The 24,582-nt window shown below is 49.7% G+C and overlaps 1 protein-coding gene across 1 annotated transcript in view; it reads left to right on the top strand.

Moving 5' to 3' along the window:
* HPN (hepsin) overlaps positions 1–7,038 on the top strand; it is a 75,946-nt gene extending 68,908 nt beyond the window's left edge. The window contains exons 11-14 of the mRNA XM_088466358.1: positions 1,022–1,117; positions 4,023–4,165; positions 4,829–4,993; positions 6,992–7,038. Coding sequence (XP_088322484.1) covers positions 1,022–1,117; positions 4,023–4,165; positions 4,829–4,993; positions 6,992–7,030 — 443 coding nt within the window. The 3' untranslated portion in view covers positions 7,031–7,038. The remainder of the gene's footprint in view (positions 1–1,021; positions 1,118–4,022; positions 4,166–4,828; positions 4,994–6,991) is intronic.
* The last annotated feature ends 17,544 nt before the right edge of the window (positions 7,039–24,582 follow it).

Below are 24,582 nucleotides of genomic sequence, written 5' to 3'. Positions count from 1 at the left end.
TCAGCTGCATTGACGCAGTATACCGTTCCAAAACTACACATCTCGTCCGCTAAAATCGAAAGTTTCTATATTGTGCAAAAGAAAGCTAGCGATGTCAGTGGTATAGTAACTGGCCAAAATGGGCACAGCCGGGTATTGTAGCAATGCCTGGGGGCACATTATCACAGTTGAATTCCTCCCATGGTGTCATCACACAGAAAAGAGTTTTAAAAGTAGATGGCAAATATTAAAGAGGCCATCATAAAATAAATAATATTTAACATATATAAAAACACAATATAAATACAGAGAGCATCCCAGTGGGTGCCATACACTACAGAGAACATCCCATGTGACTGCCATACAATACAGAAAGCATCTCAGTGATCACTATACAAAACACAGAGCTTCCCAGCGACCATCATAAAATATATAATGCATCTCAGTGCCTGCCATACTTTACAGAAAGCATCTCAGTGACTGCCATACATTACAGAAAGCATCTCAGTGAAAGCCATACATTACAGAAAGCATCTCAGTGACTGCCATACATTACAGAAAGCATCTCAGTAACTGCCATACATTACAGAAAGCATCTCAGTGACCACCATACAGTACACAGAACATCCCAGTCACCATTATACAATACAGAAAGAATTTCAGTGACCACCATACAATACAGAGAGCATCACAATGACTGCCATACAGTATACAGAACAACCCATTGACCACCATATATTACAGAAAGCATTACAGTGACTGCCATACAATGCACAGAACATCCCAGTAACTGCCATACACTCAGTGCTATATCTTTGTTGCATGTAAGTGTGCATTGGTCTGTGTTATGTTTTGTCTTGGGTATAGATTTGCAAAGGGTTAATGTACATTTAAGATTTATAGTGTAGGAATAGATATGTAAACACTTTAGCTCACTGCCCATTGTGCTGTAATATTTCAAGCTGACTTTTCCCCCAATAGAAGAGGCAAGACTAGAAGATTTATTTTTTATTCAAATTTATTTATTTGCCTGTATCACTAGAATACGTACAGCCTGTCTGTCTTCCTGCACTGGGACAACAGATCATAGACGGGAAGGTCTGCACAGTCACCGGATGGGGCAATACTCAGAATTACGGTGAGTCCTGTCCGTAGCAGAGACCCTCGCTCTGGGATCTAGATTATAGCAATTGTACAATTTAATGCGCACAGATTTGTTTAGGTCTTTAATACTCTTTGGGGCAATTTTATGCTTCTCGGCATGTCTAAGCAGGAAATGTATATTATTATACTAATATATTCTATATATAGCATCACATGCCCTTGGAGCTATTATACTCTGTTATAAGTCATTTAAAGGTGCCCACGTACAGTCAAGGCAGATTTAGGGGTAGATTTACTAAAGCTTATAAAACAGACAAGTGGGGGTGTTGCACATAGCAACCAGTCTGATTCTGCCTGTCATTTTCTAGGATGCAATATAGAAATGATAGCTATAATCTGATTGGTTTGCTTTTGGCAACAGATAAGTTTCATTTTTAGAAGCTTTAGTAAATCTCCCCCTTATAATATTTCTCCACCCAAGCACCGAGTGGATAGATCACTCTGACCCCCATTTATTAATGATGGCTTTTCCAACGTGATCAGGGCATGTCAGTACCGCCCATGTTCTCATTGCAATATGCAATCATAACGGTCGTATGTATCATCCGGGACATGCAGGGACATGGGCACCGAAGGACCCCATCCCTGCAATGTCTCCGGAGAGCGGCCAGCCAGTGCAGGGGGTGGTGCGCATGCGTAGTTCCGGGGGCTGCACATGCACATCCGCCATAGCTGGAGAGGCAGTGGCGTATCTATAATGGGTGCAGTGTGTGCGGGACACATGGGCCCCCCAGGTCCAGGGGGGCCCCGCACCGCACACACTGCACCCATATTATTTTGGACTGACCTGTCCGTGGTCCCACGTCGGGTGTCTGCACTGCTCAGAACACCGAAAAATGGCCGCCGCGGCCATTTCTCCAGCGTTCTACGCATGCACAGTAGACTCCGGGCACACTCTAGCGCCCGGAGCCTACTAATTCTCCCGTGGCTGTCTAGCTGCATCAGCCGGCTGCCGGCCACCGGGGAGAGGGGAGGGGGCCCCGCACAGGGAGTGCACACGGGCCCCCTCCTCTCTTAAGACGCCCCTGCGGGGAGCGTTCCAGTGGATCCATACACCGGCTAATAGTGCGCAGTGTAGTCCATAGGCTACAGCGGCTAATGTCATCTTCAGATGGCGATAGCTGCGGGAGCCAATATCTGTAATGCATCACACTCCGGATATTGATACATGTGGCAGCATCGCATCCCTCATAGAAACCTATGGGGGAGGCGGCTGTCAGTGGCAATGGAGGGATACCTGCTGCGGTCCCTCCTTAATACATCCGGGGGATACTTAATAATTGAGGTAAACCCCTGAAAACTGGTGTTTTCGGGGATTATACCTCAAATATACTTTGATAAATGGGCCCCTATGTATTGTGGTCATGGACAGGTGGCCACATCAGACAGATGCGGCTGTTCAGGTCTCTGGCTCTATAGCGGATGTCACTGGGCAAAACTATGACAGCGCATTTCCCTGAATGGTCACCAACGTCTGATTGCGTTTTCTCTCAGTCCCTATCAGAAATGTATAGGGGTCTAATTCAGGGGTGCACACAGGGCCGGCGCTTCTATTTGGCAGCTGCCTTAGGGTGACGGGTCCTGAAGGGGCGTCCTGCTGAGGCTGCCTGGGAGAAAAGTCAGAGACATCTATGGGGGCTGCAGCAGGTATTTGTTGGGAGCACTTGACGGGGGCCCTGGATGCTCAGAGGGACAACAATGGAATTTGAGCAGCCTCCTAAGGAAGGACTGTGCCCGCTGCCTGACGTTCAGAGCCTCCAGCGTACGTGGCTCCAGCTCCATCAAATTCCACTTGAACTACATGGTGCCGCTCCGGAGCCGCTCTCCTGAACTTTTTGTAGCCGAAAGTGGGCTCGCGCTGCCGCTGGGAGACGGGTAGGTGGTGGTACTGGACGAGCAGAGCTAGAGGTGGCAAAAGCTGAGGGAGAGCCCAGATCGTGAGAAACACCCTGACTAGCCTGTGTGGAGGTCCCCACGTCTGCTTCCTGTGGAGTGAGTGCTGCCTGGGTGAAGGATGGGGTGGGGAGGGGGTGCCGAAAATCCCTGGGTGCACACTATTGCAGCCGCGCCAATAAATGAAATGCATATGGTAGTTTCAGCCTTTGCTTGTGTACTAGCGTGCGCCGGAATGTATAAGTCCTGAGACGCTAACTTTCAGTGTCCGTGGCATGGACGCAGCAACACTCCCGGTGCTTCTAATCAATCCACCATTGGCTAGCACAGTGTCTCCTTCTGTCTTCCTGTAAAATATGGCGTCTGCATCTGGGAACGCAGCCACATTCACTGACACACCAGCGACACTCCCATAACACAGCCATGAAACTTTTATATTTTGTGTGTTCCCTCCAGGCCACCACTCAGGAACGCCCGTGTTATTTTCCTCGCCGTTCCTTATGCCAGCGGGGGAATTTCTGCATATACTAAGGAGGACGCATGCACCTTAGGGGTTTACAGGACTTTTCATACATGCGCAGTAACAAATAATCGCTCACCTGCGCAAACTTCGTCATTGCGTCCATCTCTGAACCAGGCCGATTGTTCCTGATCAGGTGGTAAATGAGATTGGCGGCCATTTTGGGCCCTGACCTAACTGGCTGACAGAATGTGAACATGTTGGTGTATCTTAGCTGTTCTATCTGTGATAGATTCTTTGGCAACCTCTGTGGTCCCAGCAATGTCCCACAATACTAGCTAGGGGTCCTTGTTGTGACAAATCCTGATTAATTCAACAATAGCAGAGGGACCTCATGGAAACACCAGCCGGTGAGGAGATGGGGTTCTCCATCGCACCGTGCGATTTTGTGTGAGTTGTTGTACTATGTCATGTCTGTAGGCGTGCGCACCACGCCCCATTATGTCTAATATATCTGACTCCTCAGGTCAGCAGTCAGACACCCTGCAAGAAGCATCGGTGCCAATAATCAGCAATTCTGTGTGTAACCAGCCGGACTATTACAGCAACCAGATCACCGGGAAGATGTTCTGTGCCGGATACGCCGAGGGCGGCATTGATTCTTGTCAGGTGACTGATTTCTATGGACAGAGGGTTTGGCAGAGACTTTAGGCTCTTGTAGGTGTGTTTCCCTGGGGTGTGAGCACCAATCAGATCCATTTAAGTTTGCTGTGATGCCAGCTTTGGGGAGGGAGGGGCTAGAAACAAACTGTAGCAATTTAAATTATTACATTATTACAACATGTTCACAATGAAGGATAACATTATTATATTTTACCTGTAATAAAACAGCTACATAATGTGCATGTTTTGCAACTATGGGCGTGATATACTTAGCAGCGCACTTATTGGCTACATACGGGCATTAATAACGCCAGTATGTACCTAGAAATGTGATTAAAATTGCAAAAGACAGTTCTCCAGATAAGAGTTGTCCTTTGCGATGGAGGGTTTATGACCATGTGTCATATGATAAGCGCGCCATGGGGAGAGCACACTGCGATAAGAAGCCCAGAGGCACCTATTGGGCAATCCCATCTGCAGATCGGGTCCCAGTATTGCATTCCGGAGTTTGGTAGATATGGGAATATGAGCAAAACTTAGAAAAGCCGTTTTTGATCATCCTTCAGGCTTTAGTACATCCGGCCCTGTATATGAAGTGTATACATCTCACCTAGAGTACTGCAGAGTGTTCTACCCTGTTATCGTCTGACCCGTATGTGTCTGATACAGGGGGACAGCGGAGGCCCTTTTGTTTGCGAGGACACCATCTCACGCACTTCAAGATGGCGGCTGTGTGGCATTGTGAGCTGGGGAATAGGCTGCGCTTTGCCAAACAAACCCGGAGTGTACGCCAAGGTGGACCAATACCAAAACTGGATCTACAGAGCCATGAAGGTGGGTGCGGAACTCGGGATAAGAGAATAGGTCAAACATTACCAACTATAATTGTTTATTTGACTGTTGATCTATCGGAGTATAATATACATTTTTTAAAAATCGTCATCTTTCATTATTTGTCATCACTAATACTGATGTTATTTATTACTGTTGTTTTATTATTTGGTAAAATGCTTCAGTATTTCCTGGAATTGGTGAGGTCACATTTCTGGCTAAAGATGACATTTTCCCAATTTTCTATTTTATCAACATTGTATTACAGTTCTATTTGTAATGGTGATGCCCGATATCCTCAGCCTTAATTACTAAGGGAACATAAATATGAATATACACAATGGCATACAGAACCTCCCTCTCTAGAAGTGCAGGTTAGCACACTGGGGGCTGCTGGGGATGCCTCCAGCCAGGGCCGGCTCTAGGGGTGTTTGACCAGTGCGGTCGAACAGGACACGCCCCCAAAATGGTGTCATCTAGGGGTGTAGTCTATGGAAATTAGGGGGCTGGGGTGCCCAAAAATATTGGAGCAGGGCGCTACTCTACATGGAGCCATCTCTGCTAGTGATTAAACGCAGCATGAATGTGCACGCCATTTATTAATTGGTTGCTCTCCTAACCTCTCCGACTGGCGGGACGGCGGGTAAGTGCCCGAAAAGCGGGAATGGTTGAGAGGTTTGCAATAGCCGTGGCTCATAGTCGCACACTAAGCGGACGCATCTGTGTTTCTTCACTCTGCGCATGCTCACGAAGGTTGCAGAAGACGTACTCGCGCATCTCTGCGTGTCTACTTAGAGTAACGTTGAAGTCAGCTGGAGCTCCAGTTACAGCTACAGTAAATGGGTGTAACCGAGCTGAGCAGCAATGGGGCGTTCACACTTATGTGTACTGAGGGTGTCATGGACAGTGCCGTAGACAGCTTCCTTACCAAAACAGCCTCCCCCCCCATTGGAATGCCTACCGTCTGGGACCGGCCCCACTGACATCACAAGTGATGTCAGTGGGAGTGCTTTTGGCTCTGTTAGAACCGAAAGCACTCTGGGGCTTGCAGCAACGAGACCCTACCACAAGGGTCTCGTCGCAAGCCCGATGGTCTTCACCATCGCGACCATCTTCCTGCCCGCTCGCTATAGCTGTGGGTGGTCACCCACAGCTATGCAAGCGGCCAGGGGGCCGTTAAAAAAAAAAAGCCTGACCCTGATTCAGAGCGAACGCTCTGTCAGAGCGTCCGGCTCTGAATCAGGGCCTGGGTCCAGTCTGTAAGCATTTCCATATGAGATGAAAGCATATGTGCGCTGATTCGCTGGTGCTTAGTACGGCTGGACTGGGGTATATAAACAGGAGCGGTATATGAAGCCCAGAGTCGCCGTATTGCCAACACAAGCTTAGCGCTAAGTAGCCAGTCCCAATTATAACTTTGAAAAATGGGTGTATGTGTGAACCTGAGCGCTCCTGATTGTAAGCCGGCCTGGTAGGTAAGTAGTTTTCCCTAGTGAAAAAACAAATAGACTGGTGGAAGAAAAGAGGTGTTACCTACCCTGGGCGCTACTCTGATGTAACGATGGGCGAACAGATGAAAATTGGAAGATTCCAGAGTTTGAACATGAAACAAAAACATTTATTTCATTAAATAGACAAAAAAAACATGAATAAAAGGTATATCATAAATACATTAGGACACAGCGGAGTCCAAACTGATATATGTGGTGGTTGTGGGTCACAATCCCGTGGGACACACAATGATGCAATGTAATGTACAACAATACAGAGAAAATGCAGAACATTAATTGCATAGAGTTGGAATTGCCAGCATAAGAAATATACTGGACGGGTACAATATTGATGGTATATCCACTGTCAATGGTGGGTTCATTTATAAGGAAAATCCTACCCGAGGAGAAGTAGGGAGCCAGCGGGGGTTAGCAGCAGGACACCCGGGGTGCCCTGCAGTGGCTCCAAAAGCTTGACCCTAATTATAACTTTGCTTATATTGTTTTCCAGAACACAGCAGATGCAGCAGGGATCATTGGGATGCAGTAACGTCAGAGAACGGCTGACATGATAAACATGGACCCTGGATTCAGTATCTGCTACAGGACAAGCAATTTCCTGCAGTATATAGGGCGCAATATACACACAATGACTGTCAGCGCTCAGGGCCGTCCTCACAGTCACTGTCATTTCTATAAGCTGCTATCACGTTACTGTGCCTCAGGACTCAGGAGCTGGACAAACACTTACTAGCCATGGCAATCACCGGGGTGTACGGCAAAGTACCCGTACACCTTGTCCTATTCATTTCATAACATTTAGCTACTTTAATATGATAAATTTGGGGGAGAGTAATAAAACGTATACATTATCCTTTCTCCTCAGAGAACTGGCTAAGGAAACAAAATGTCAAATATATTTTATCTCAGTCTTCTGAAACTCCCAGCAAGCGCTGCGCAGCCCACGCTGGCGAATCATGTGACCCTTGTCATGTTAGTGCGTGTGGATTTGGGGTATGAGTGAGCGGATTAGGACACAGTCACCCTTCTCCCTGGATTTTATCCACTCTCTAAACTTCTGGGAGGGGTGGAGCAGGGTACTTGCCCTGTTTGTTTTTGGACATCTCTAATTTGTTAGATCTATGAAGGCCGGGCAGGGGTAACAAGCATACAGAATGTAGTTTTATCTCCTACTAAGTACAGACTGTCATGCATGGCATGCAGTTACTGTTTCCGTGTGGCGCTGCTGTGTGGAAACCTTGGCACGGACTTGCCAAAAGGACTTTATGTTTTTGAAAGGTAAAAATATCTGTTCTGTCCCTGTAAATATAAGAAATACATGCGGTATAAACCCCAGGAGACATTGTGGACAGAGGCCCTCATTCAGAGCCGCTCGCTATTTGCGGTCGTTCGTTCTAAAACAAGGGGTGGCTATTAAAATGAACCGTTCGCTAATTGCGGTCTGTTCACGCCTCTAAGTCTGAACGAGCGAGCAAAACTTGCGGTTGTAATTTTGAAAAATACGCCCCCTGGCCGCTCGCACCATACGTCATGTCCGCTATTTATTAGATTAATCGAGTACATCATACAGCGTATGAACTGCTCGCTATTCTTGTGGCTGGTTTTTTCAACCGCTATTTTGCGAGCAGTTCTGAGTAAAAAAAAAACAAGTGACGTGGTCAATGACGCTGCTGTATTAATTATGCACACCCTTAAAACGCCTGTTTTGACCTTTAAGCACGCCTGCGTTCTGAATTCCACATCCCCGTTTTCAAGCACCTTCCCCTGTTACCACCCACATACGCCTCCTCCTGTCACTCAAAATAGCAGGCATTTGCTATATAGCGAACAAACGATTTTTGCCCGCACTGACTGGTTCGCGCATGCGTATTAAAATCTGTACGCATGCGCAGATGTGCGAACATCGGTCAGAATGAACGAGCGTCCGCTTACGAGCGGCTCTGAATCAGGGCCCGAGTTCAGCTTCATTCAGTCAGATCATAAGCTACGTAAACTGTCCGCGTCACGTCACGCGATACGGAAAGAGCAATTTACGGAGATGATTTTGGCTAGGGCAGTGCTTTCCAAACTTTCCCGATTATGTCGCCCTAAGGCCCTCAACTACTTTTTTCACGGCATCCCTAGACCAAATCAGGAGATTCAGTGTGCAGCAAGGTTCTGTCATAACCTCACGCGCTAATACAACACAGCTTATCCGCCAGCACGATATGACTTGTTTGTGCTCGCACGCAATGGATCTGTGAGCAAAACGAGCGTTTTTTCCTAACGTAATAATCTGATATGCGCCTCGCGCCTGCAGACTGAACGTTGTGCTTAAATGACTGTCTCCGCAGAAGCTGTTTCCTGTTGCCATGCTCAGCGTAAATGGTGCCATCTTTAGTTACAGCCATGTGGCGCTGGATACTGTCGCTGCTTCTGATTGGCTGCCGGCAGTCCTGGTTTCGCCAGTCACATGAAACAGGAGAGGGAAAGGCAGAAAGAGGCAGATGAGGGGGAGAAGATGAGGGGCCTGATCAACAGAGGGTTTTAGGAGCAGGTGAGAGAAGAAGGAGGGGTAACAGATGGGGGGGGGATTGGAGCCAAAGTGTTTGTGTAGGGGGGTAGAGAAGCAAATATGGGAGGGCAGAGAGGCAGATACACAGAGACAACAAGATGGGGACAGGGGGAGCAGGGGATGTGACACACATGAGGGAGGGGAGGAATGGAGTCAGGGGTGAGCAAGGGAGGAGAGGAGACCCCTACTTACCAACATGTCTAACAGGAGCCAGATCTCTGCACGCAGGCCATAGGAGAGGAAGTGGGGAGGAGAGAACGGGCACTGTATCCTGTGTAATGGCTGTACACTGCCTCTCTCAAACATACACCCCTGTGTCTGTGCCCCTGTGTGTGTGCCCCTGTGAGTGTGCCCCTGTGAGTGTACCCCTGTGTCTGTGCCCCTGTGAGTGTGCCCCTGTGAGTGCCTCAGTGAGTGTGCCCCTGTGAGTGTACCCCTGTGAGTGTGCCCCTGTGTCTGTGCCCCTGTGTGTGTGCCCCTGTGAGTGTACCCCTGTGAGTGTGCCCCTGTGTGTGTGCCCCTGTGAGTGTACCCCTGTGAGTGTGCCCCTGTGTCTGTGCCCCTGTGAGTGTGCCCCTGTGAGTGCCTCAGTGAGTGTGCCCCTGTGTGTGCGCCTCTGTGAGTGTGCCCCTGTGAGTGTACTACTGTCATATGCCTATTGGTTTTTTTTTCACAATTTGTACAGGTTTGCCTAGGGCTCAGTGAATCCAGATGGATGATAGGCCAGGAGTGAACATTTTTACTTCTTTCATAGGGGGTGTTTGGTTGAATCAGGTGACCAGTGCTAAAGCAACTATCACATGAAAAATTCGTTTTTTTTCAAGGTAAATCACTGTGGCAGGCTAGAAAGCTAGAAAGGAATGTTGGAAAGGATTTTCTCCCTTGATTTGTTTGTAGCTGCTATTATAGTGTATAATTCTACCAATTTCATAGATTACCATGCCAACCACAGTCACGTGGCACATGATGTAGCGAGCAGAAAGACTTTTGAACGCCCCTCTGAGCTATCTTTTCTCTAGCTACAATAACTCATCTGTCTCCTTCTGCTATCCCAGCCTTTGTGTGACTGGCAGCCACAAGTTGCTTCATCCAGAGAGATTTTGAAAATGAGATAATGATTTGTAGGATAGCAAAATGTAAAAAATAAATAAATAAATGCAGTCTTAAAAAGGTCCATATTTGTTCCCAAAAAGCTCACATTGGTGGCACATATTTTTTGCACTTTTGTAAATGACCCTTATTGTGTCAAATATGACATTACTTGATGCAGATTTCCATTGATATGATCGTAGTCATCCGCCATTGCTTCGCCATTCGACGCTGTGGCCTGATTCTAAGTTGGGAGCAAAGCAAAAAAGAGAAAGTAATTCTGTACTTAGACAAACCATGCTGCAATGCAAGGGGGGCAAATACATTTATTATTATTGCATGCAGGGTAATACTGGCTGCTTCTGCATGTAACCGCAAATGCTGGACAGCCTTATTTTTACACTGACATTTACATTTGAGTTTGGACACGTCCCTCCCAAATATAAATCTTTCCGCACATTTTGGTGGTGATTCAGGGGTGTACGCCCAGCTGATGGAGGGGGCAGTGGAGCGATTTATTGCTTTCTCTGCGTCCACCTGCCCACATCTAGTGTAATCAGGGACATAACGTCCGTCCTTCTACTAAATATCAATGTTGTGCCTTTAATTAGATGTCAGGATGGGGTTAGGATCTATTAACATGAAGTTATTAAATCTTTTATAATTGTGCATTTTTTTCTAAATCCCGAAGAGACTTATCTAAATAAAAAAAATAATTGTGTTGCTTTTTTTTTTTTTTTTTTCTGGGGGTGTTTCGGGAGGGAGAAGAGGTTTTAGATTAGGGAACTTACTTCATCAGTTTTTGTTACCAAAGAACAGAAAAATACTGCTGGGAATTGCAATGTTCAGTGCGTCTTACATATTATATATGAATCTGTTCTACGTGTGCGTATTGAAGACAACAGCTGCCTGTGCAGGATCTGAGCGCTATATGGGATCGATGCCACAATTTCGGACCTTTGTGCTAATTTACTGTATAGTGATTTTCTCAGTTGCTAATGTTAAACTACAGATCATGTTCATTACTTAATTCATACTTTTCAGTATGCCAATAGATGCTGTTATCTTATGGAAAATATGTGTATGGAAAGTTTAATAAATGTACAGTTCGAAAAAAAGATGACCGTACTCAACTTACTGTAATGCTGTGTGATTATAATGGAAATATATGTGTACTTTTAGCTACTGACCACAAGGGGGCAACATCTTCATCTTTATATTGAAGAGAATGTTACAGATTTGTTGCTGAATTTACATCAAACACACAAGAATTATTTATGACCTTTGTTTGAGACTGAGCAATGTTACAGTCGACTTCGCAGGAATTTCACGGACATCTCGGCACAGATATCCGTGAAAGATGAAGTTTTGCCTCATTCTGAGAACCGAACTTGGCAGGAAGATCTGAGCCAGAACCGAATCGCTCATCTCTAGGTGAGACACCCACTTTCAGGCAGCGCGGCCTGCGCATTTACTATGGACACTGTTAACACTCCAACATTGATCCAACATCGGTCGCACAATCGATATTTGCAGTAGCCTAGGGTCTACTCTAGCTATCAGGGCTGTTACTAGGGGCTGAGGCTCCCAGTGTGAACAGTCAAAATGCACTAACCCCCCCCAATCAAATAAACATAAGATCGTAGGTTTGCTACTTAAGGGGGCGTGGTCTCACAATAAGGGGCATGACCTCAATTGAAAATACTTCCTTATGAATAAATAATGTTCACATAACTACTTCGTCATAGTCTTCCAGCTCCCATCCTATCGTGCTGCTACACGCTCCTTCCTCCCTGTCTTCCCCATCTGTGTCACATCTGATTGTCTGCCCCTCCCCTTTAGAATGTAAGCTCTTACGAGCAGGGCCCTCTACCCTCTTGTGCTTCCCATTACTTTACTTTCATGTACTTCTTACCCCCCACTAGGACACCTATCACTTGGTTGCTTATGTTCTGCTGCTTATCTGGGTGTTATAGTCGCTAATGTAGATATGTATATTATCCATGTACTTGTCCTGTATTGTATTGTACTGTAAGTCACTGGTCACCTACTGTATTTGTTTATGTACTTTGTAAGGCGCTGCGGAGCACTTATGGTGCAATATAAATAAAGGATAATAATAACTATAAGATTAGGGACAGCAAAACCAACTGCTGTTTTTCTGTTCAAATTTCCAGGGCAAACTAACAGTCCCCCCCCCCTTCCCCACAGAAAAAAACACATTGCTCCCCACAGATGAAATAACATTGCTCCCCACAGATGAAATAACATTGCTCCCCACAGAAAAAGGGTGGGTAGACTGTGACCCGGCGAGGAAGTGGGCAGGCGTTGGGCGGGGAAATGGGCAGCCATACCCTCCTCTCTCTCTGGCCTCGAGACACGGCCACAGCACAATGTGGGAATGCACGGCTCACTCGCCCCTAGAAACGGCCCTGCTAGCTACTCTCCGCAAATCCAACTAAACATGGCTTCTGACGCATTAGATTTGTGCGTGGGAAGACAGCAGATTTCCCAGACATGCGCGTGACACTCCCATAACACGCCTGAGACACTCCCATAACACGCCCGTGACACTCCCATAACACATCTGTGACACTCCCATAACACACCTGTGACACTCCCATGACACTCCCATAACACGCCCGAGACACTCCCATAACACACCTGTGACACTCCCATGACACTCCCTTAACACTCCCATGACACTCCCATAACACGCCCATGACACTCCCATAACACGCCCATGACACTCCCATAACACACCCATGAGACTCCCATAACATGCCCGAGACACTCCCATAACACACCCATGACACTCCCATAACACGCCCGAGACACTCCCATAACACGCCCAAGACACTCCCATAACATGCCCATGACACTCCCATAACACGCCCATGACACTCCCATAACACGCCCGAGACACTCCCAAAATACGCCCATGACACTCCCATAACACGCCCGTGACACTCCCATAACACTCCCGGGACACTCCCATAACACGCCCATGACACTCCCACAACACTCCCATAACACGCCCAGGATGTGAACAGCATAGTACACTTGGCTTCACAAATGCGCAGTAAGGGAATACCGGACTTTTCGCACATGCGCAGTCGCATTACATAAATATCGGCATAGCTGAATCAGGTCCTAAGAACATAACATTAAGCTTCAGAAGTGATACAAAGATTTATTGGCCTCAGAAAATTTTGAAGACATAAGATCCCCACACTTGTCCTGTAATAAAATATATATGTGACAAATGGTTCTATGCACGACCGATCATATTCAGAGACCTGACAATTGAGCAGTAAAATGAATATAGCTTTCTTACACGTCCATTTATCAATAATCTCATACTCACTGCAATGTGTGAGCGATAGCATTGCTGTATATGATGATAGCATTGCTGTATATGATGATAGCATTGCTGTATATGATGATAGCATTGCTGTATATGATGATAGCATTGCTGTATATGATGATAGCATTGCTGTATATGATGATAGCATTGCTGTATATGATGATAGCATTGCTGTATGCGCTAATATCTGCCGTATGCATGAAATTGCACATGGAGGGATGGGGGCTCTGACAGGAGTTGGTCCCTCTAATGTGCTCAGAATGCATCACTTCTACTGACCACGCATGTGCGGCGGCCATTGCTGGGGAGGGGTCTGCAGGAATACTCTCCCGCTAGTTATTGAGAAGTGTAGCCCATAGGGTACAGCAGCACAACACTATCTGAACACAGCATTAGATGTGGGGGCCAAAGCATGCTTGCCTACCCTCCCGATTTCTGCGGGAGCCTCCCGAATTAAGATGGGAGCTCCCGCTACCCCGCAATGTATATGCAATCCCCCGCTTTCCCCACTGCCCTGCTGGAAATCCTACCTGCGCATGCGCGATGGGGCCCAGGCTTGTATACAGGAAGATGCAGGGGCAGCGAGTCTGTCTGCTATGGATCCCGGAGATGCCTCCCAGGTCCGCCCCCTGCGCAGCTGACAGTCACATGGGCCACACACTGACTGCTGGGAGAGACTGATGCTCCCAGCATTCCCTGGCCAGCCCAGACTTCCCAGCCATAATGGAGGACAGACAGCTGGGGGAGGAGCCTACGCTGACCTGACTGAGGAGCCGTGTGACTGAGGAGCCGTGTGACTGATCAGAGCTGTGTGACTGAGGGGCTGTGTGACTGAGGAGCCGTGTGACTGAGGAGCCGTGTGACTGATCAGAGCTGTGTGACAGAGGAGCTGTGTGACTGATCAGAGCTGTGTGACTGATCAGAGCTGTGTGACTGAGGGGCTGTGTGACTGAGGAGCCGTGTGACTGAGGAGCCGTGTGACTGAGGAGCCGTGTGACTGATCAGAGCTGTGTGACAGAGGAGCCGTGTGACTGAGGAGCCGTGTGACTGAGGAGCCGTGTGACTGAGGAGCCGTGTGACAGAGGAGCCGTGTGACATCAGAGCTGTGTGACTGAGGAGCCGTGTGACATCAGAGCTGTGTGACTGAGGAGCTGTGTGACTGAGGAGCCGTGTGACTGAGGAGCCGTGTGACATCAGAGCTGTGTGACTGAGGAGCTGTGTGACTGAGGAGCCGTGTGACTGAGGGGCCGTGTGACAGAGGGGCCGTGTGACTGAGGGGCCGTGTGACTGAGGGGCCGTGTGACTGAGGGGCCGTGTGACTGAGGGGCCGTGTGACTGAGGGGCCGTGTGACTGAGGGGCCGTGTGACTGAGGGGCTGTGTGTGACTGATCAGAGCTCACTGTAGCTCCAGCAAGAACCATGAATGACAGTGGTGCTGCAGGAGAGGACAGGTGAGGGGATGAGAGAGAGAGAGAGTGTGGGTGTGTGTGTGATTGTGTGTCAGTGGGGGGACCATTAATGTGAGTCTGTGTGGGGGGGTCCTATTACTGTGTGTGTGTCAGTGGGGGGACCATTAATGTGAGTCTGTGTGGGGGGGTCCTATTACTGTGTGTGTGTGTCAGTGGGGGGACCATTAATGTGAGTCTGTGTGGGGGGGTCCTATTACTGTGTGTGTGTGTCAGTGGGGGGACCATTAATGTGAGTCTGTGTGGGGGGGTCCTATTACTGTGTGTGTGTGTCAGTGAGGGGACCATTAATGTGAGTCTGTATGGGGGGGTCCTATTACTGTGTGTGTGTGTGTCAGTGGGGGGACCATTAATGTGAGTCTGTGTGGGTGGGGTCCTATTACTGTGTGTGTGTGTCAGTGGGGGGACCATTAATGTGAGTCTGTGGGCGGGGTCCTATTACTGTGTGTGTGTGTGTGTGTGTGTGGGGGTGGGTCCTATTACTGTGTGTGTGTGTGTGTGGGGGGGGTCCTATTACTGTGTGTGTGTGTGTGTGGGGGGTCCTATTACTGTATGTGTGTGGGCGCGTGGTAATAGATACACTAATAGATGGATCTAGACATGCCTTTTGGGCGGTGCTGGCCACGCCCTCCAACACCGCGTGTGTCGTTTGCTACTTCTGTAAATTATCTCCCTCAAACTACTTTTCAAAAGTAGGCAAGTATGGGCCAAAGTCTCATCGCATCCCCCACAGGAACCTATGGCGGCTGCTGTCAGAAATGGTGGGACCTAAGCGGATATCGAATTCTGCTGTGTTCCCTCCATAGTACATCTGGGGGATACTAAATATTTGCAGTTATCACCCCCATAAACAGGTGTAACAAGATAAATAGGCCCCTCTAAGCCAAATAACTACCAGGGAAAGAGGTTTCCATGCAGACATCTCGTAGATCAGTAGAATTTATCTCAGGAACCATCTTAGTGACACTAACAGGACAGTTTATGTGACAATAAAAAGGACAAAGTCACAGACGACAATCTCTCGTGTTTGCTCTGTGGAGACACAAAAGGTAACAATTAGGTTTGGAACAGAGAAAACAGGAAACTATAATTTTTTTTTACAAGATTGTAGTTTTCCCTTACGCTGCGCACATACATGGAAACCACTGCGCAGTGTGTATCCCCGCAGACCGTCTGCCGTACCGAAGCCCAGGCTTCTGACACTTCATTTGTTAGCACAGAGAGGGGCTGATTCAGAGGTGGAGGCTAAAGCAGCCTCCACTGCGTCTCTATGCTAATACCGCAGCCAATGGGATTCATACAGAGACGACCACCGACTGCAGCGCCAATCCACCACTGTACGTATTAAGCTGCACCATTGCCACACATCCGTCACACATCACACATTGTACCAGCCCTGTGCAGGTGAAGAATCTCCATCTGACCATGGCTGCCGAAATCAGTGCATGCCCGCGGCACGCCGACATCTGGCGAGCCACCCTCCCTTGTCACCACCCAGAAACGCCCACTGACATCGCCACTCTCTGCTTCCAAATGCGTTCTGACCGTCAGGAGGCCCCCACAGCGTGGCTCGGACGCATGTACAGACCGATAATATCGTCCGTTAGCGTCCCGCATCGGCTTAGCGCGCACATCTGAATCAGAATGCGATCAGTTTAGCTTTGCCTATGAGTGTGACTGAGGGTGAAACCACAACAAGGGTGGACAATAATTTTATTTCCGCTCAGGGGGTAAATTGTTGAGGGTTACACACTAAATATTTTGCATTTACTTTACAGTACATATCACTGACCTTGTAATGGCATTTATAGATGATTGTATGGATGTTTCTGAGCTAGCAGCGCAATATACATTATGCACCGTGCTTATGCTCTATACAGTATATCATCTTAGTGATCAATGTAGAAATATGCATGGCTGATTGCGTGCGTAATCGCAGTAGCGTACAGTAGTGTATCAGGCCCTCAGTTCTTACACATTCAGATGTACTATAAAATAGCTGCTACTCAGATCAACCTAATGGTCTATTACAGGTGCTGGATAGGGAGGGGATCCTCTGTTCCCTAGCTGGTTTTGGATTGCATGTAAACAGGTCCAAATTACATGATTTAGCTGTTTTATTGATATTTTATTGATATTTTATTGATTTTAAGGAATCCAAAACACTTGAGGCTGGTTTTGCCAAATCCAAAACCAAAGCATGATGATAAATTAGAACCTAAACCAAAACACAGGGGTCAGCGCAAATCTGTAATTAGCATATTGCCACGGACGCGACTATTATTATTATTATTATTATCCTTTATATATATGTCGCCACAAGTGTTCCGCAGCGCCTTACACAGTACATAGAACTAATAGGTGAACAAGAAACAAGTAACTTACAGTACATTACAGTGCAGGACAAGGACACAACTTATATACATTGCTGCAATAGCGATTATTACACTCACAATAAGCAGCCGGGAGTTGGCAGAGACGTGTTAGGTGACATAATGGGGAGTAAGGAGTTGAAGAAAATGTAAAGGGAAGCACATGAGGGAAGAGGGCCCTGCTCGTGAGAGCTTACATTCTAAAGGGGAGGGGCAGACAGTCAGACGTGACACAGAAGGGGAGGGGCAGACAGACAGGCGTGACACAGAAGGGGAGGGGCAGACAGACAGGCGTGACACAGAAGGGGAGGTTCAGACAGGCGTGACACAGAAGGGGAGGGGCAGACAGACAGGCGTGACACAGAAGGGGAGGTTCAGACAGGCGTGACACAGAAGGGGAGGGGCAGACAGACAGGCGTGATACAGAAGGGGAGGGGCAGACAGACAGGCGTGACACAGAAGGGGAGGGCAGACAGACAGGCGTGACACAGAAGGGGAGGTTCAGACAGGCGTGACACAGAAGGGGAGGGGCAGACAGACAGGCGTGATACAGAAGGGGAGGGGCAGACAGACAGGCGTGACACAGAAGGGGAGGGGCAGACAGACAGATGTGACACAGAAGGGGAGGGGCAGACAGACAGGTGTGACACAGAAGGGGAGGGGCAGACAGGTGTGACACAGAAGGGGAGAGGCAGACAGACAGGCATGATACAGAAGGGGAGGGGCAGACAGACAGGCGTGACACAGAAGGGGAGGGGCAGACAGACAGGCGTGACACAGAAGGGGAGGGGCAGACAGACGGGCGTGACACAGAAGGGGAGGGGCAGATAGACGGGCGTGACACATATGGGGAGGGGCAGACAGACAGGCGTGACACAGAAGGGGAGGTTCAGACAGGCGTGACAAAGAAGGGGAGGGGCAGACAGACAGGCGTGACACAGAAGGGGAGGGGCAGACAGACGGGCGTGACACAGAAGGGGAGGGGCAGATAGACGGGCGTGACACATATGGGGAGGGGCAGACAGACAGGCGTGACACAGAAGGGGAGGTTCAGACAGGCGTGACACAGAAGGGGAGGGGCAGACAGACAGGCGTGATACAGAAGGGGAGGGGCAGACAGACAGGCGTGACACAGAAGGGGAGGGGCAGACAGACAGATGTGACACAGAAGGGGAGGGGCAGATAGACAGGTGTGACACAGAAGGGGAGGGGCAGACAGGTGTGACACAGAAGGGGAGAGGCAGACAGACAGGCGTGATACAGAAGGGGAGGGGCAGACAGACAGGTGTGACACAGAAGGGGAGGGGCAGACAGACAGATGTGACACAGAAGGGGAGGGGCAGATAGACAGGTGTGACACAGAAGGGGAGGGGCAGACAGGTGTGACACAGAAGGGGAGAGGCAGACAGACAGGCGTGATACAGAAGGGGAGGGGCAGACAGACAGGCGTGACACAGAAGGGGAGGGGCAGACAGACAGGCGTGACACAGAAGGGGAGGGGCAGACAGACCGGCATGACACAGAAGGGGAGGGGCAGATAGATGGGCGTGACACAGAAGGGGATGGGCAGACAGACAGGCGTGACACAGAAGGGGAGGTTCAGACAGGCGTGACACAGAAGGGGAGGGGCAGACAGACAGGCGTGACACAGAAGGGGAGGGGCAGACAGACAGGCGTGACACAGAAGGGGAGGGGCAGACAGACAGGCGTGACACAGAAGGGGAGGGGCAGACAGACAGATGTGACACAGAAGGGGAGGGGCAGATAGACAGGTGTGACACAGAAGGGGAGGGGCAGACAGGTGTGACACAGAAGGGGAGAGGCAGACAGACAGGCGTGATACAGAAGGGGAGGGGCAGACAGACAGGCGTGACACAGAAGGGGAGGGGCAGACAGACGGGCGTGACACAGAAGGGGAGGGGCAGACAGACAGGCATGACACAGAAGGGGAGGGGCAGACAGACAGGCGTGACACAGAAGGGGAGGGGCAGACAGACAGGGGTGACACAGAAGGGGAGGGGCAGACAGGTGTGACACAGAATGGGAGGGGCAGACAGACAGGTGTGACACAGAAGGGGAGGGGCAGACAGACAGGTGTGACACAGAAGGGGAGGGGCAGACAGACAGGCGTGACACAGAAGGGGAGGGGCAGACAGACAGGCGTGACACAGAATGGGAGGGGCAGACAGACAGGCGTGACACAGAAGGGGAGGGGCAGACAGACAGGCATGACACAGAAGGGGAGGGGCAGACAGACAGACGTGACACAGAAGGGGAGGGGCAGACAGACAGGCGTGACACAGAAGGGGAGGGGCAGGCAGACAGGCGTGACACAGAAGGGGAGGGGCAGACAGACAGACGTGATACAGAAGGGGAGGGGCAGACAGACAGGGGTGACACAGAAGGGGAGGGGCAGACAGACAGGCGTGACACAGAAGGGGAGGGGCGGACAGACAGACGTGACACAGAAGGGGAGGGGCAGACAGATGGGTGACACAGAAGGGAAGGGGCAGACAGACAGATGTGACACAGAAGGGGAGGGGCAGACAGACAGGCGTGATACAGAAGGGGAGGGGCAGACAGACAGGGGTGATACAGAAGGGGAGGGGCAGACAGACAGACGTGACACAGAAGGGGAGGGGCAGACAGACAGGCATGACACAGAAGGGGAGGGGCAGACAGACAGGCGTGACACAGAAGGGGAGGGGCAGACAGACAGGCGTGACACAGAAGGGGAGGGACAGACAGGGGTGACACAGAAGGGGTGGGGCAGCCAGACAAGCGTGACACAGAAGGGGAGGGGCAGACAGACAGGCATGACACAGAAGGGGAGGGGCAGACAGACAGGCGTGACACAGAAGGGGAAGATAGGAAGGAAAGAGCAGGAGGTGGGTTATGATGAGTGCTGGAAGGCTATGATGAAGTAGGGGGTCTTGAGAGCCCGTTTGAAGATTTGTAGAGAGGTGCAGAGTCTGATAGGGAGAGGGAGAGAGTTCCAAAGGTTAGGAGCAGCACGGGCAAAATCTTGGATGTGGGAGTGGGAGGAAGTAATCAGTTGGCAGGAGAGGCGGCGTGCATTTGTTGAGCGAACTGGACGGACGGCAGTGTGAGGGGAGGGAAGGTCAGTAATGTATGTGGGAGAGGATTTGGTGAGGGCTTTGTAGGCGAGTGTAAGAACCTTGAAATGGCAAAAGCCGCTAAAACGGTTGCAGCATAATGTAGTCATCATGTAGTAATCATCATATTGCTGGGGAAGTAATGATGATACTATAGCTCTCACAGCTCTCATTAATCTGGGTCGGCTGTACGCAGGGCCGGCCCACTCGTTACGCCAACTACCGCAAGCGCGTAGGGCGCCAGCCAGCAGAGGGCGCTGTGAATAGCTGCCGGAGCACAATTCAGTTCCCAGTGTGGCTACTACTAACACTGAGCGCAGTGCACGGTCCCTCCGCTGCCCGAACAGGACTCCCCAGGCAGAGCCGGATTAAGGGAGGGCGTAGGGGTAAACCCCGGCTGGAGCTGTTTTCCCAGCAACAGTCTGTCCCCACTGCAGGTCATAGCGCAGTTTCCTCAGACGGTTCACTTAGCAGATCCACTGCAGCTTAACCGGTTGGTATCTATCTTGGTCAGACTGCGCAGCTTGAACATGGCGGAGGGGACGCTGAGGAACTTGTTCCTGCACAGGATGAGAACCGGAGGTTGCCTGCACACTGGTCTCTGCAACACGGGAGTTGTTGCCCGCGTTCAGCACCTCCACGTACCTGAGTCCTCCGGCAGCTTGCTCTGGAGTGCAGGGCTGCGTTCCTCCATAACTTGACGGTCCTCGGATCACAGCTCATCAGGAGAGGTCAGTGCTGGTTTGGGATCCTGGCTGTGGCCAGGGTCAGTTCTCCATCAGCTCAGTGCAGCCAAACACAACCTGGGTCGGTGGGGCGCGCACATAATGCCGACAGTCTATATTACATGGTCCCCAATGCGCTGCACAGCACAGCACATACCATATAACAATGGCACAGAAGGATGCTTAATAAAAGATGAAACTTCCTCACTGCAGCTCCTTCCCAGCAGCCAGCCTACAAGGAGGGGATCCGGCTTTTACCTGTGGATATATTCTGTCTGTTACCAGGGCTGCACTAAGCCTGGCTTGCCACCCAAACAGGACCTCTTAGGGTTGCCCCTCACTTCCTGCTGGGCCAGACCTACTGTCCTATTAGCAGCTGTGGCCCACTGTTATGCTTAGTACACACTATACAGATATATCTGTATAGTGCAGAGGCAGAAGTGCATCGCAGCCTCTATAGCCATAGTAGCAGAGCCCTTACCGGTCTCACTGGTGGATCCCACTCACACGAAAGGGCAGCAAAAGTGGGCTGTGGCACCCGCTCCTACTCCACGAAGGCCACACATTCTGTGACTGTGGGTGGTAGCAGTCAGCAACAGCTGGATGAAAAAGCAGGTTGGTAAGTGTTGTGACCCTGTTGGGGGACTGCAGACAGGCAGGGATGGTATAAGGAGGCAATACCGTATACATACGACTTTTCACACAAAACCACGCCCCCTTAAACTTAACTTAGGGGGCGCGAAAAAGAATATTCGCTTACCAAACAAATTGGGCTCGGGCCGGCCCTGGCTGTACGGTTGGGGAGCTACACCTATTGGTGACATCCAGGGGTGCAAATTAGTTTAGTATCACTTCTACTACCTGCAGACCCCACCATGATCTCACATGTACCACCCTGGTACATGATACCACAGATCCTTCCCCCCACTCTGGGCAGCTTCCTCAACTTCAGGCTGGTTTAATAACATTTCCGGCACAGCATAACTACCACCCCAATTGTCACTATTTATGGACCTCGGGGGTATACTGTGATACCCACATGGTGCCAGTGGATGAAGCGGCCATGGACACTCACAATAAGGCAAACCTGTTGAGTCATTATTGTTGGCGAATGATGTGGCACCAAAGGCCCATCAAGCTCTAGCACTGGAACCACCAGGTAGGCCGGATGTGAGCCTAAAGCTGGGGTCTGATCCTATGGGCATAAGATGCAACAGGCCAATCTCAAGTGCCTGGCGAGTTGCATAAGTGCCATTAGTTGTATTCTGCCCACCCCTGAGCAACAAGGTTCCAATAGCGGCTGGGTGCTCGGATGACCAGCTGGAAAGCCATGATATATGCAAAGTTCAGTGCTGGATAAGACATGAAGATAATACTACTGACTGATTAAAATGCCACATATTGGTGAGAGAGAAGGGGGAGGCTAAGTAGAGCTTCCACTAATATAATTGCTATGAACACAAGTCACCAAGCTGGCTAGAACTATGGGCCTGATTCAGAGCCGGACGCTCTGACAAAAGCGCTCGCTCTGAACCAGGGCCGTCCTAACTAAAATTGGAGCAGCTTATGCGAGCGGCCAAAAAGATGGTCGCGATAGTCAAGACCATCATGACCATAGGGCATGCGACAAGACCCTTGTGATAGGGTCTCGTTGTCCGCAAGCCCAGAGTGCTTTTCTAGCAGAGCCAAAAACACTCCCACTGACATCACTAGTGATGTAATTGGGGCCGGACCCAGACGGTAGGCGTTCCCATGGGAAGGCTTCCGTCTGGGCAGCCACGCCCCCGGCTTGCCCACCAAAGGGGGCATGCTGTCACTCACCATTGACAGCACGCCCCCTTTGGTGCGAGACCCAGAGCGACAGCTTCCCCGTCGCAAACCGGGTCTCGCGCATGCGCACGACGGAGCAGCCTCCGTCGTGCGCATGCTGACTTGGGTAACATCGACCCGCTTGCGAGCGCTCGCGAGTGGGTCCGAATCAGGCCCTGTGGTCACTAGAGTGGGCCCAGCTTTGCCTATTAACTAAAAGACTTGGTTGTATTAGTACATTTGCTATTAGAATATCCTCAGCTTTGCTCACTGACTACCAGACTAGATTCAGCATTGTATACTGGACACCTAAGGAGCTCTGTGTTGTACACTGGACACCATAAGAGCCCTGGGTTGTACACTGGACACCATAAGAGCCCTGGGTTGTACACTGGACACCATAAGAGCCCTGGATTGTACACTGGACACCATAAGGAGCTCTGTGTTGTATACTGGACACCATAAGAGCTCTGTGTTGTATACTGGCCACCATAAGAGCTCTGTGTTGTGTACTGGCCACCATAAGGAGCTCTGTGTTATATACTAGTCGCCATAAGTAGCTCTGTGTTGTATACTCAGGGCCGTAGAGAGCCCGGCTGGGCCCGGGTAAAGGAGGGGGCGTGGCCTAATTGTGGGAAGCGTGACCACGCCCCCTTGACAAAAAAAATACAATAAATCACTGCGCCCTGGGGAGGGGGGCGCTGTAGGCCACCCAGCCTAGCGCTAAGCGCGGGGGGGAGCGATCAGTCTCACACTGCAGCCCAGCACAAGCTGTGTGCTGAGCTGCTGTGTGGGAGGGGGGTCATGCCGGGCCCCGCCGGTCCCCTCTAGCAAGCCCAGGACCGGGTAAACTGTACCCGCCCCCCCGTCTCGGCACCCATGTGTATACTAGCCACTGTTATGAGCTCTGTGTTGTATACTGGCCACCATAAGGAGCTCTGTATCGTATTCTGGTCACAATATGCCATGCTGTGTGCCCCCCCCCTGCTATGGCATTACCCCCTGGCTGGTTGTGCCCGGTGCCAGAGACTGTAAAAAATGGGGAACTCTACACCGGCGGTTCCTCCCCGATTTTCCTGTATCAGAACGGGCTCATAGGTCCGAAGTTGGTTATCCTGTTTTTTTATATTTTTTAACACTTTCATTACTGTAACACCCAGAAGCCTGCACAGATCTGATTGATCTGTGCAGCGCTCAGCGGAGTCTATTGAGAAGGGACCGATACGACTGACAGGATGGAACACGATCAGTGTCACCACTGGATCAAAATAGACAGTTAAATACGATTGTTAGTAAATCCGTGATTTATGGCGTAAAAAACTCACGCAAATCCCAGCGACGCCCAATGTGTTTTTTCCCGATCAATCACAAATCTTAGTAAATTTACTCCTTGTAGTCCCTTCATCGGAATACTTTAGAAATAAAGACTAATTAAATCATTAGAAAGTATTAATACTAATATCATTAGTATTAGTAATATTACTAATCTTATTTTGGCGTTTACAGTAATTACACCATAAAACCTATTATATGTTTTTAACATGTAAAGTAAAATAACTAATTCTGTAACTATATTTCCCTGT

Source organism: Taudactylus pleione, unplaced genomic scaffold (genome assembly GCF_031769625.1).
Source record: "Taudactylus pleione unplaced genomic scaffold, aTauple2 ptg002907l, whole genome shotgun sequence".
NCBI lineage: Eukaryota > Metazoa > Chordata > Amphibia > Anura > Myobatrachidae > Taudactylus > Taudactylus pleione.
Note: the sequence above shows the minus strand (reverse complement) of the source record. Positions and strands in the feature narration are given on the sequence as shown.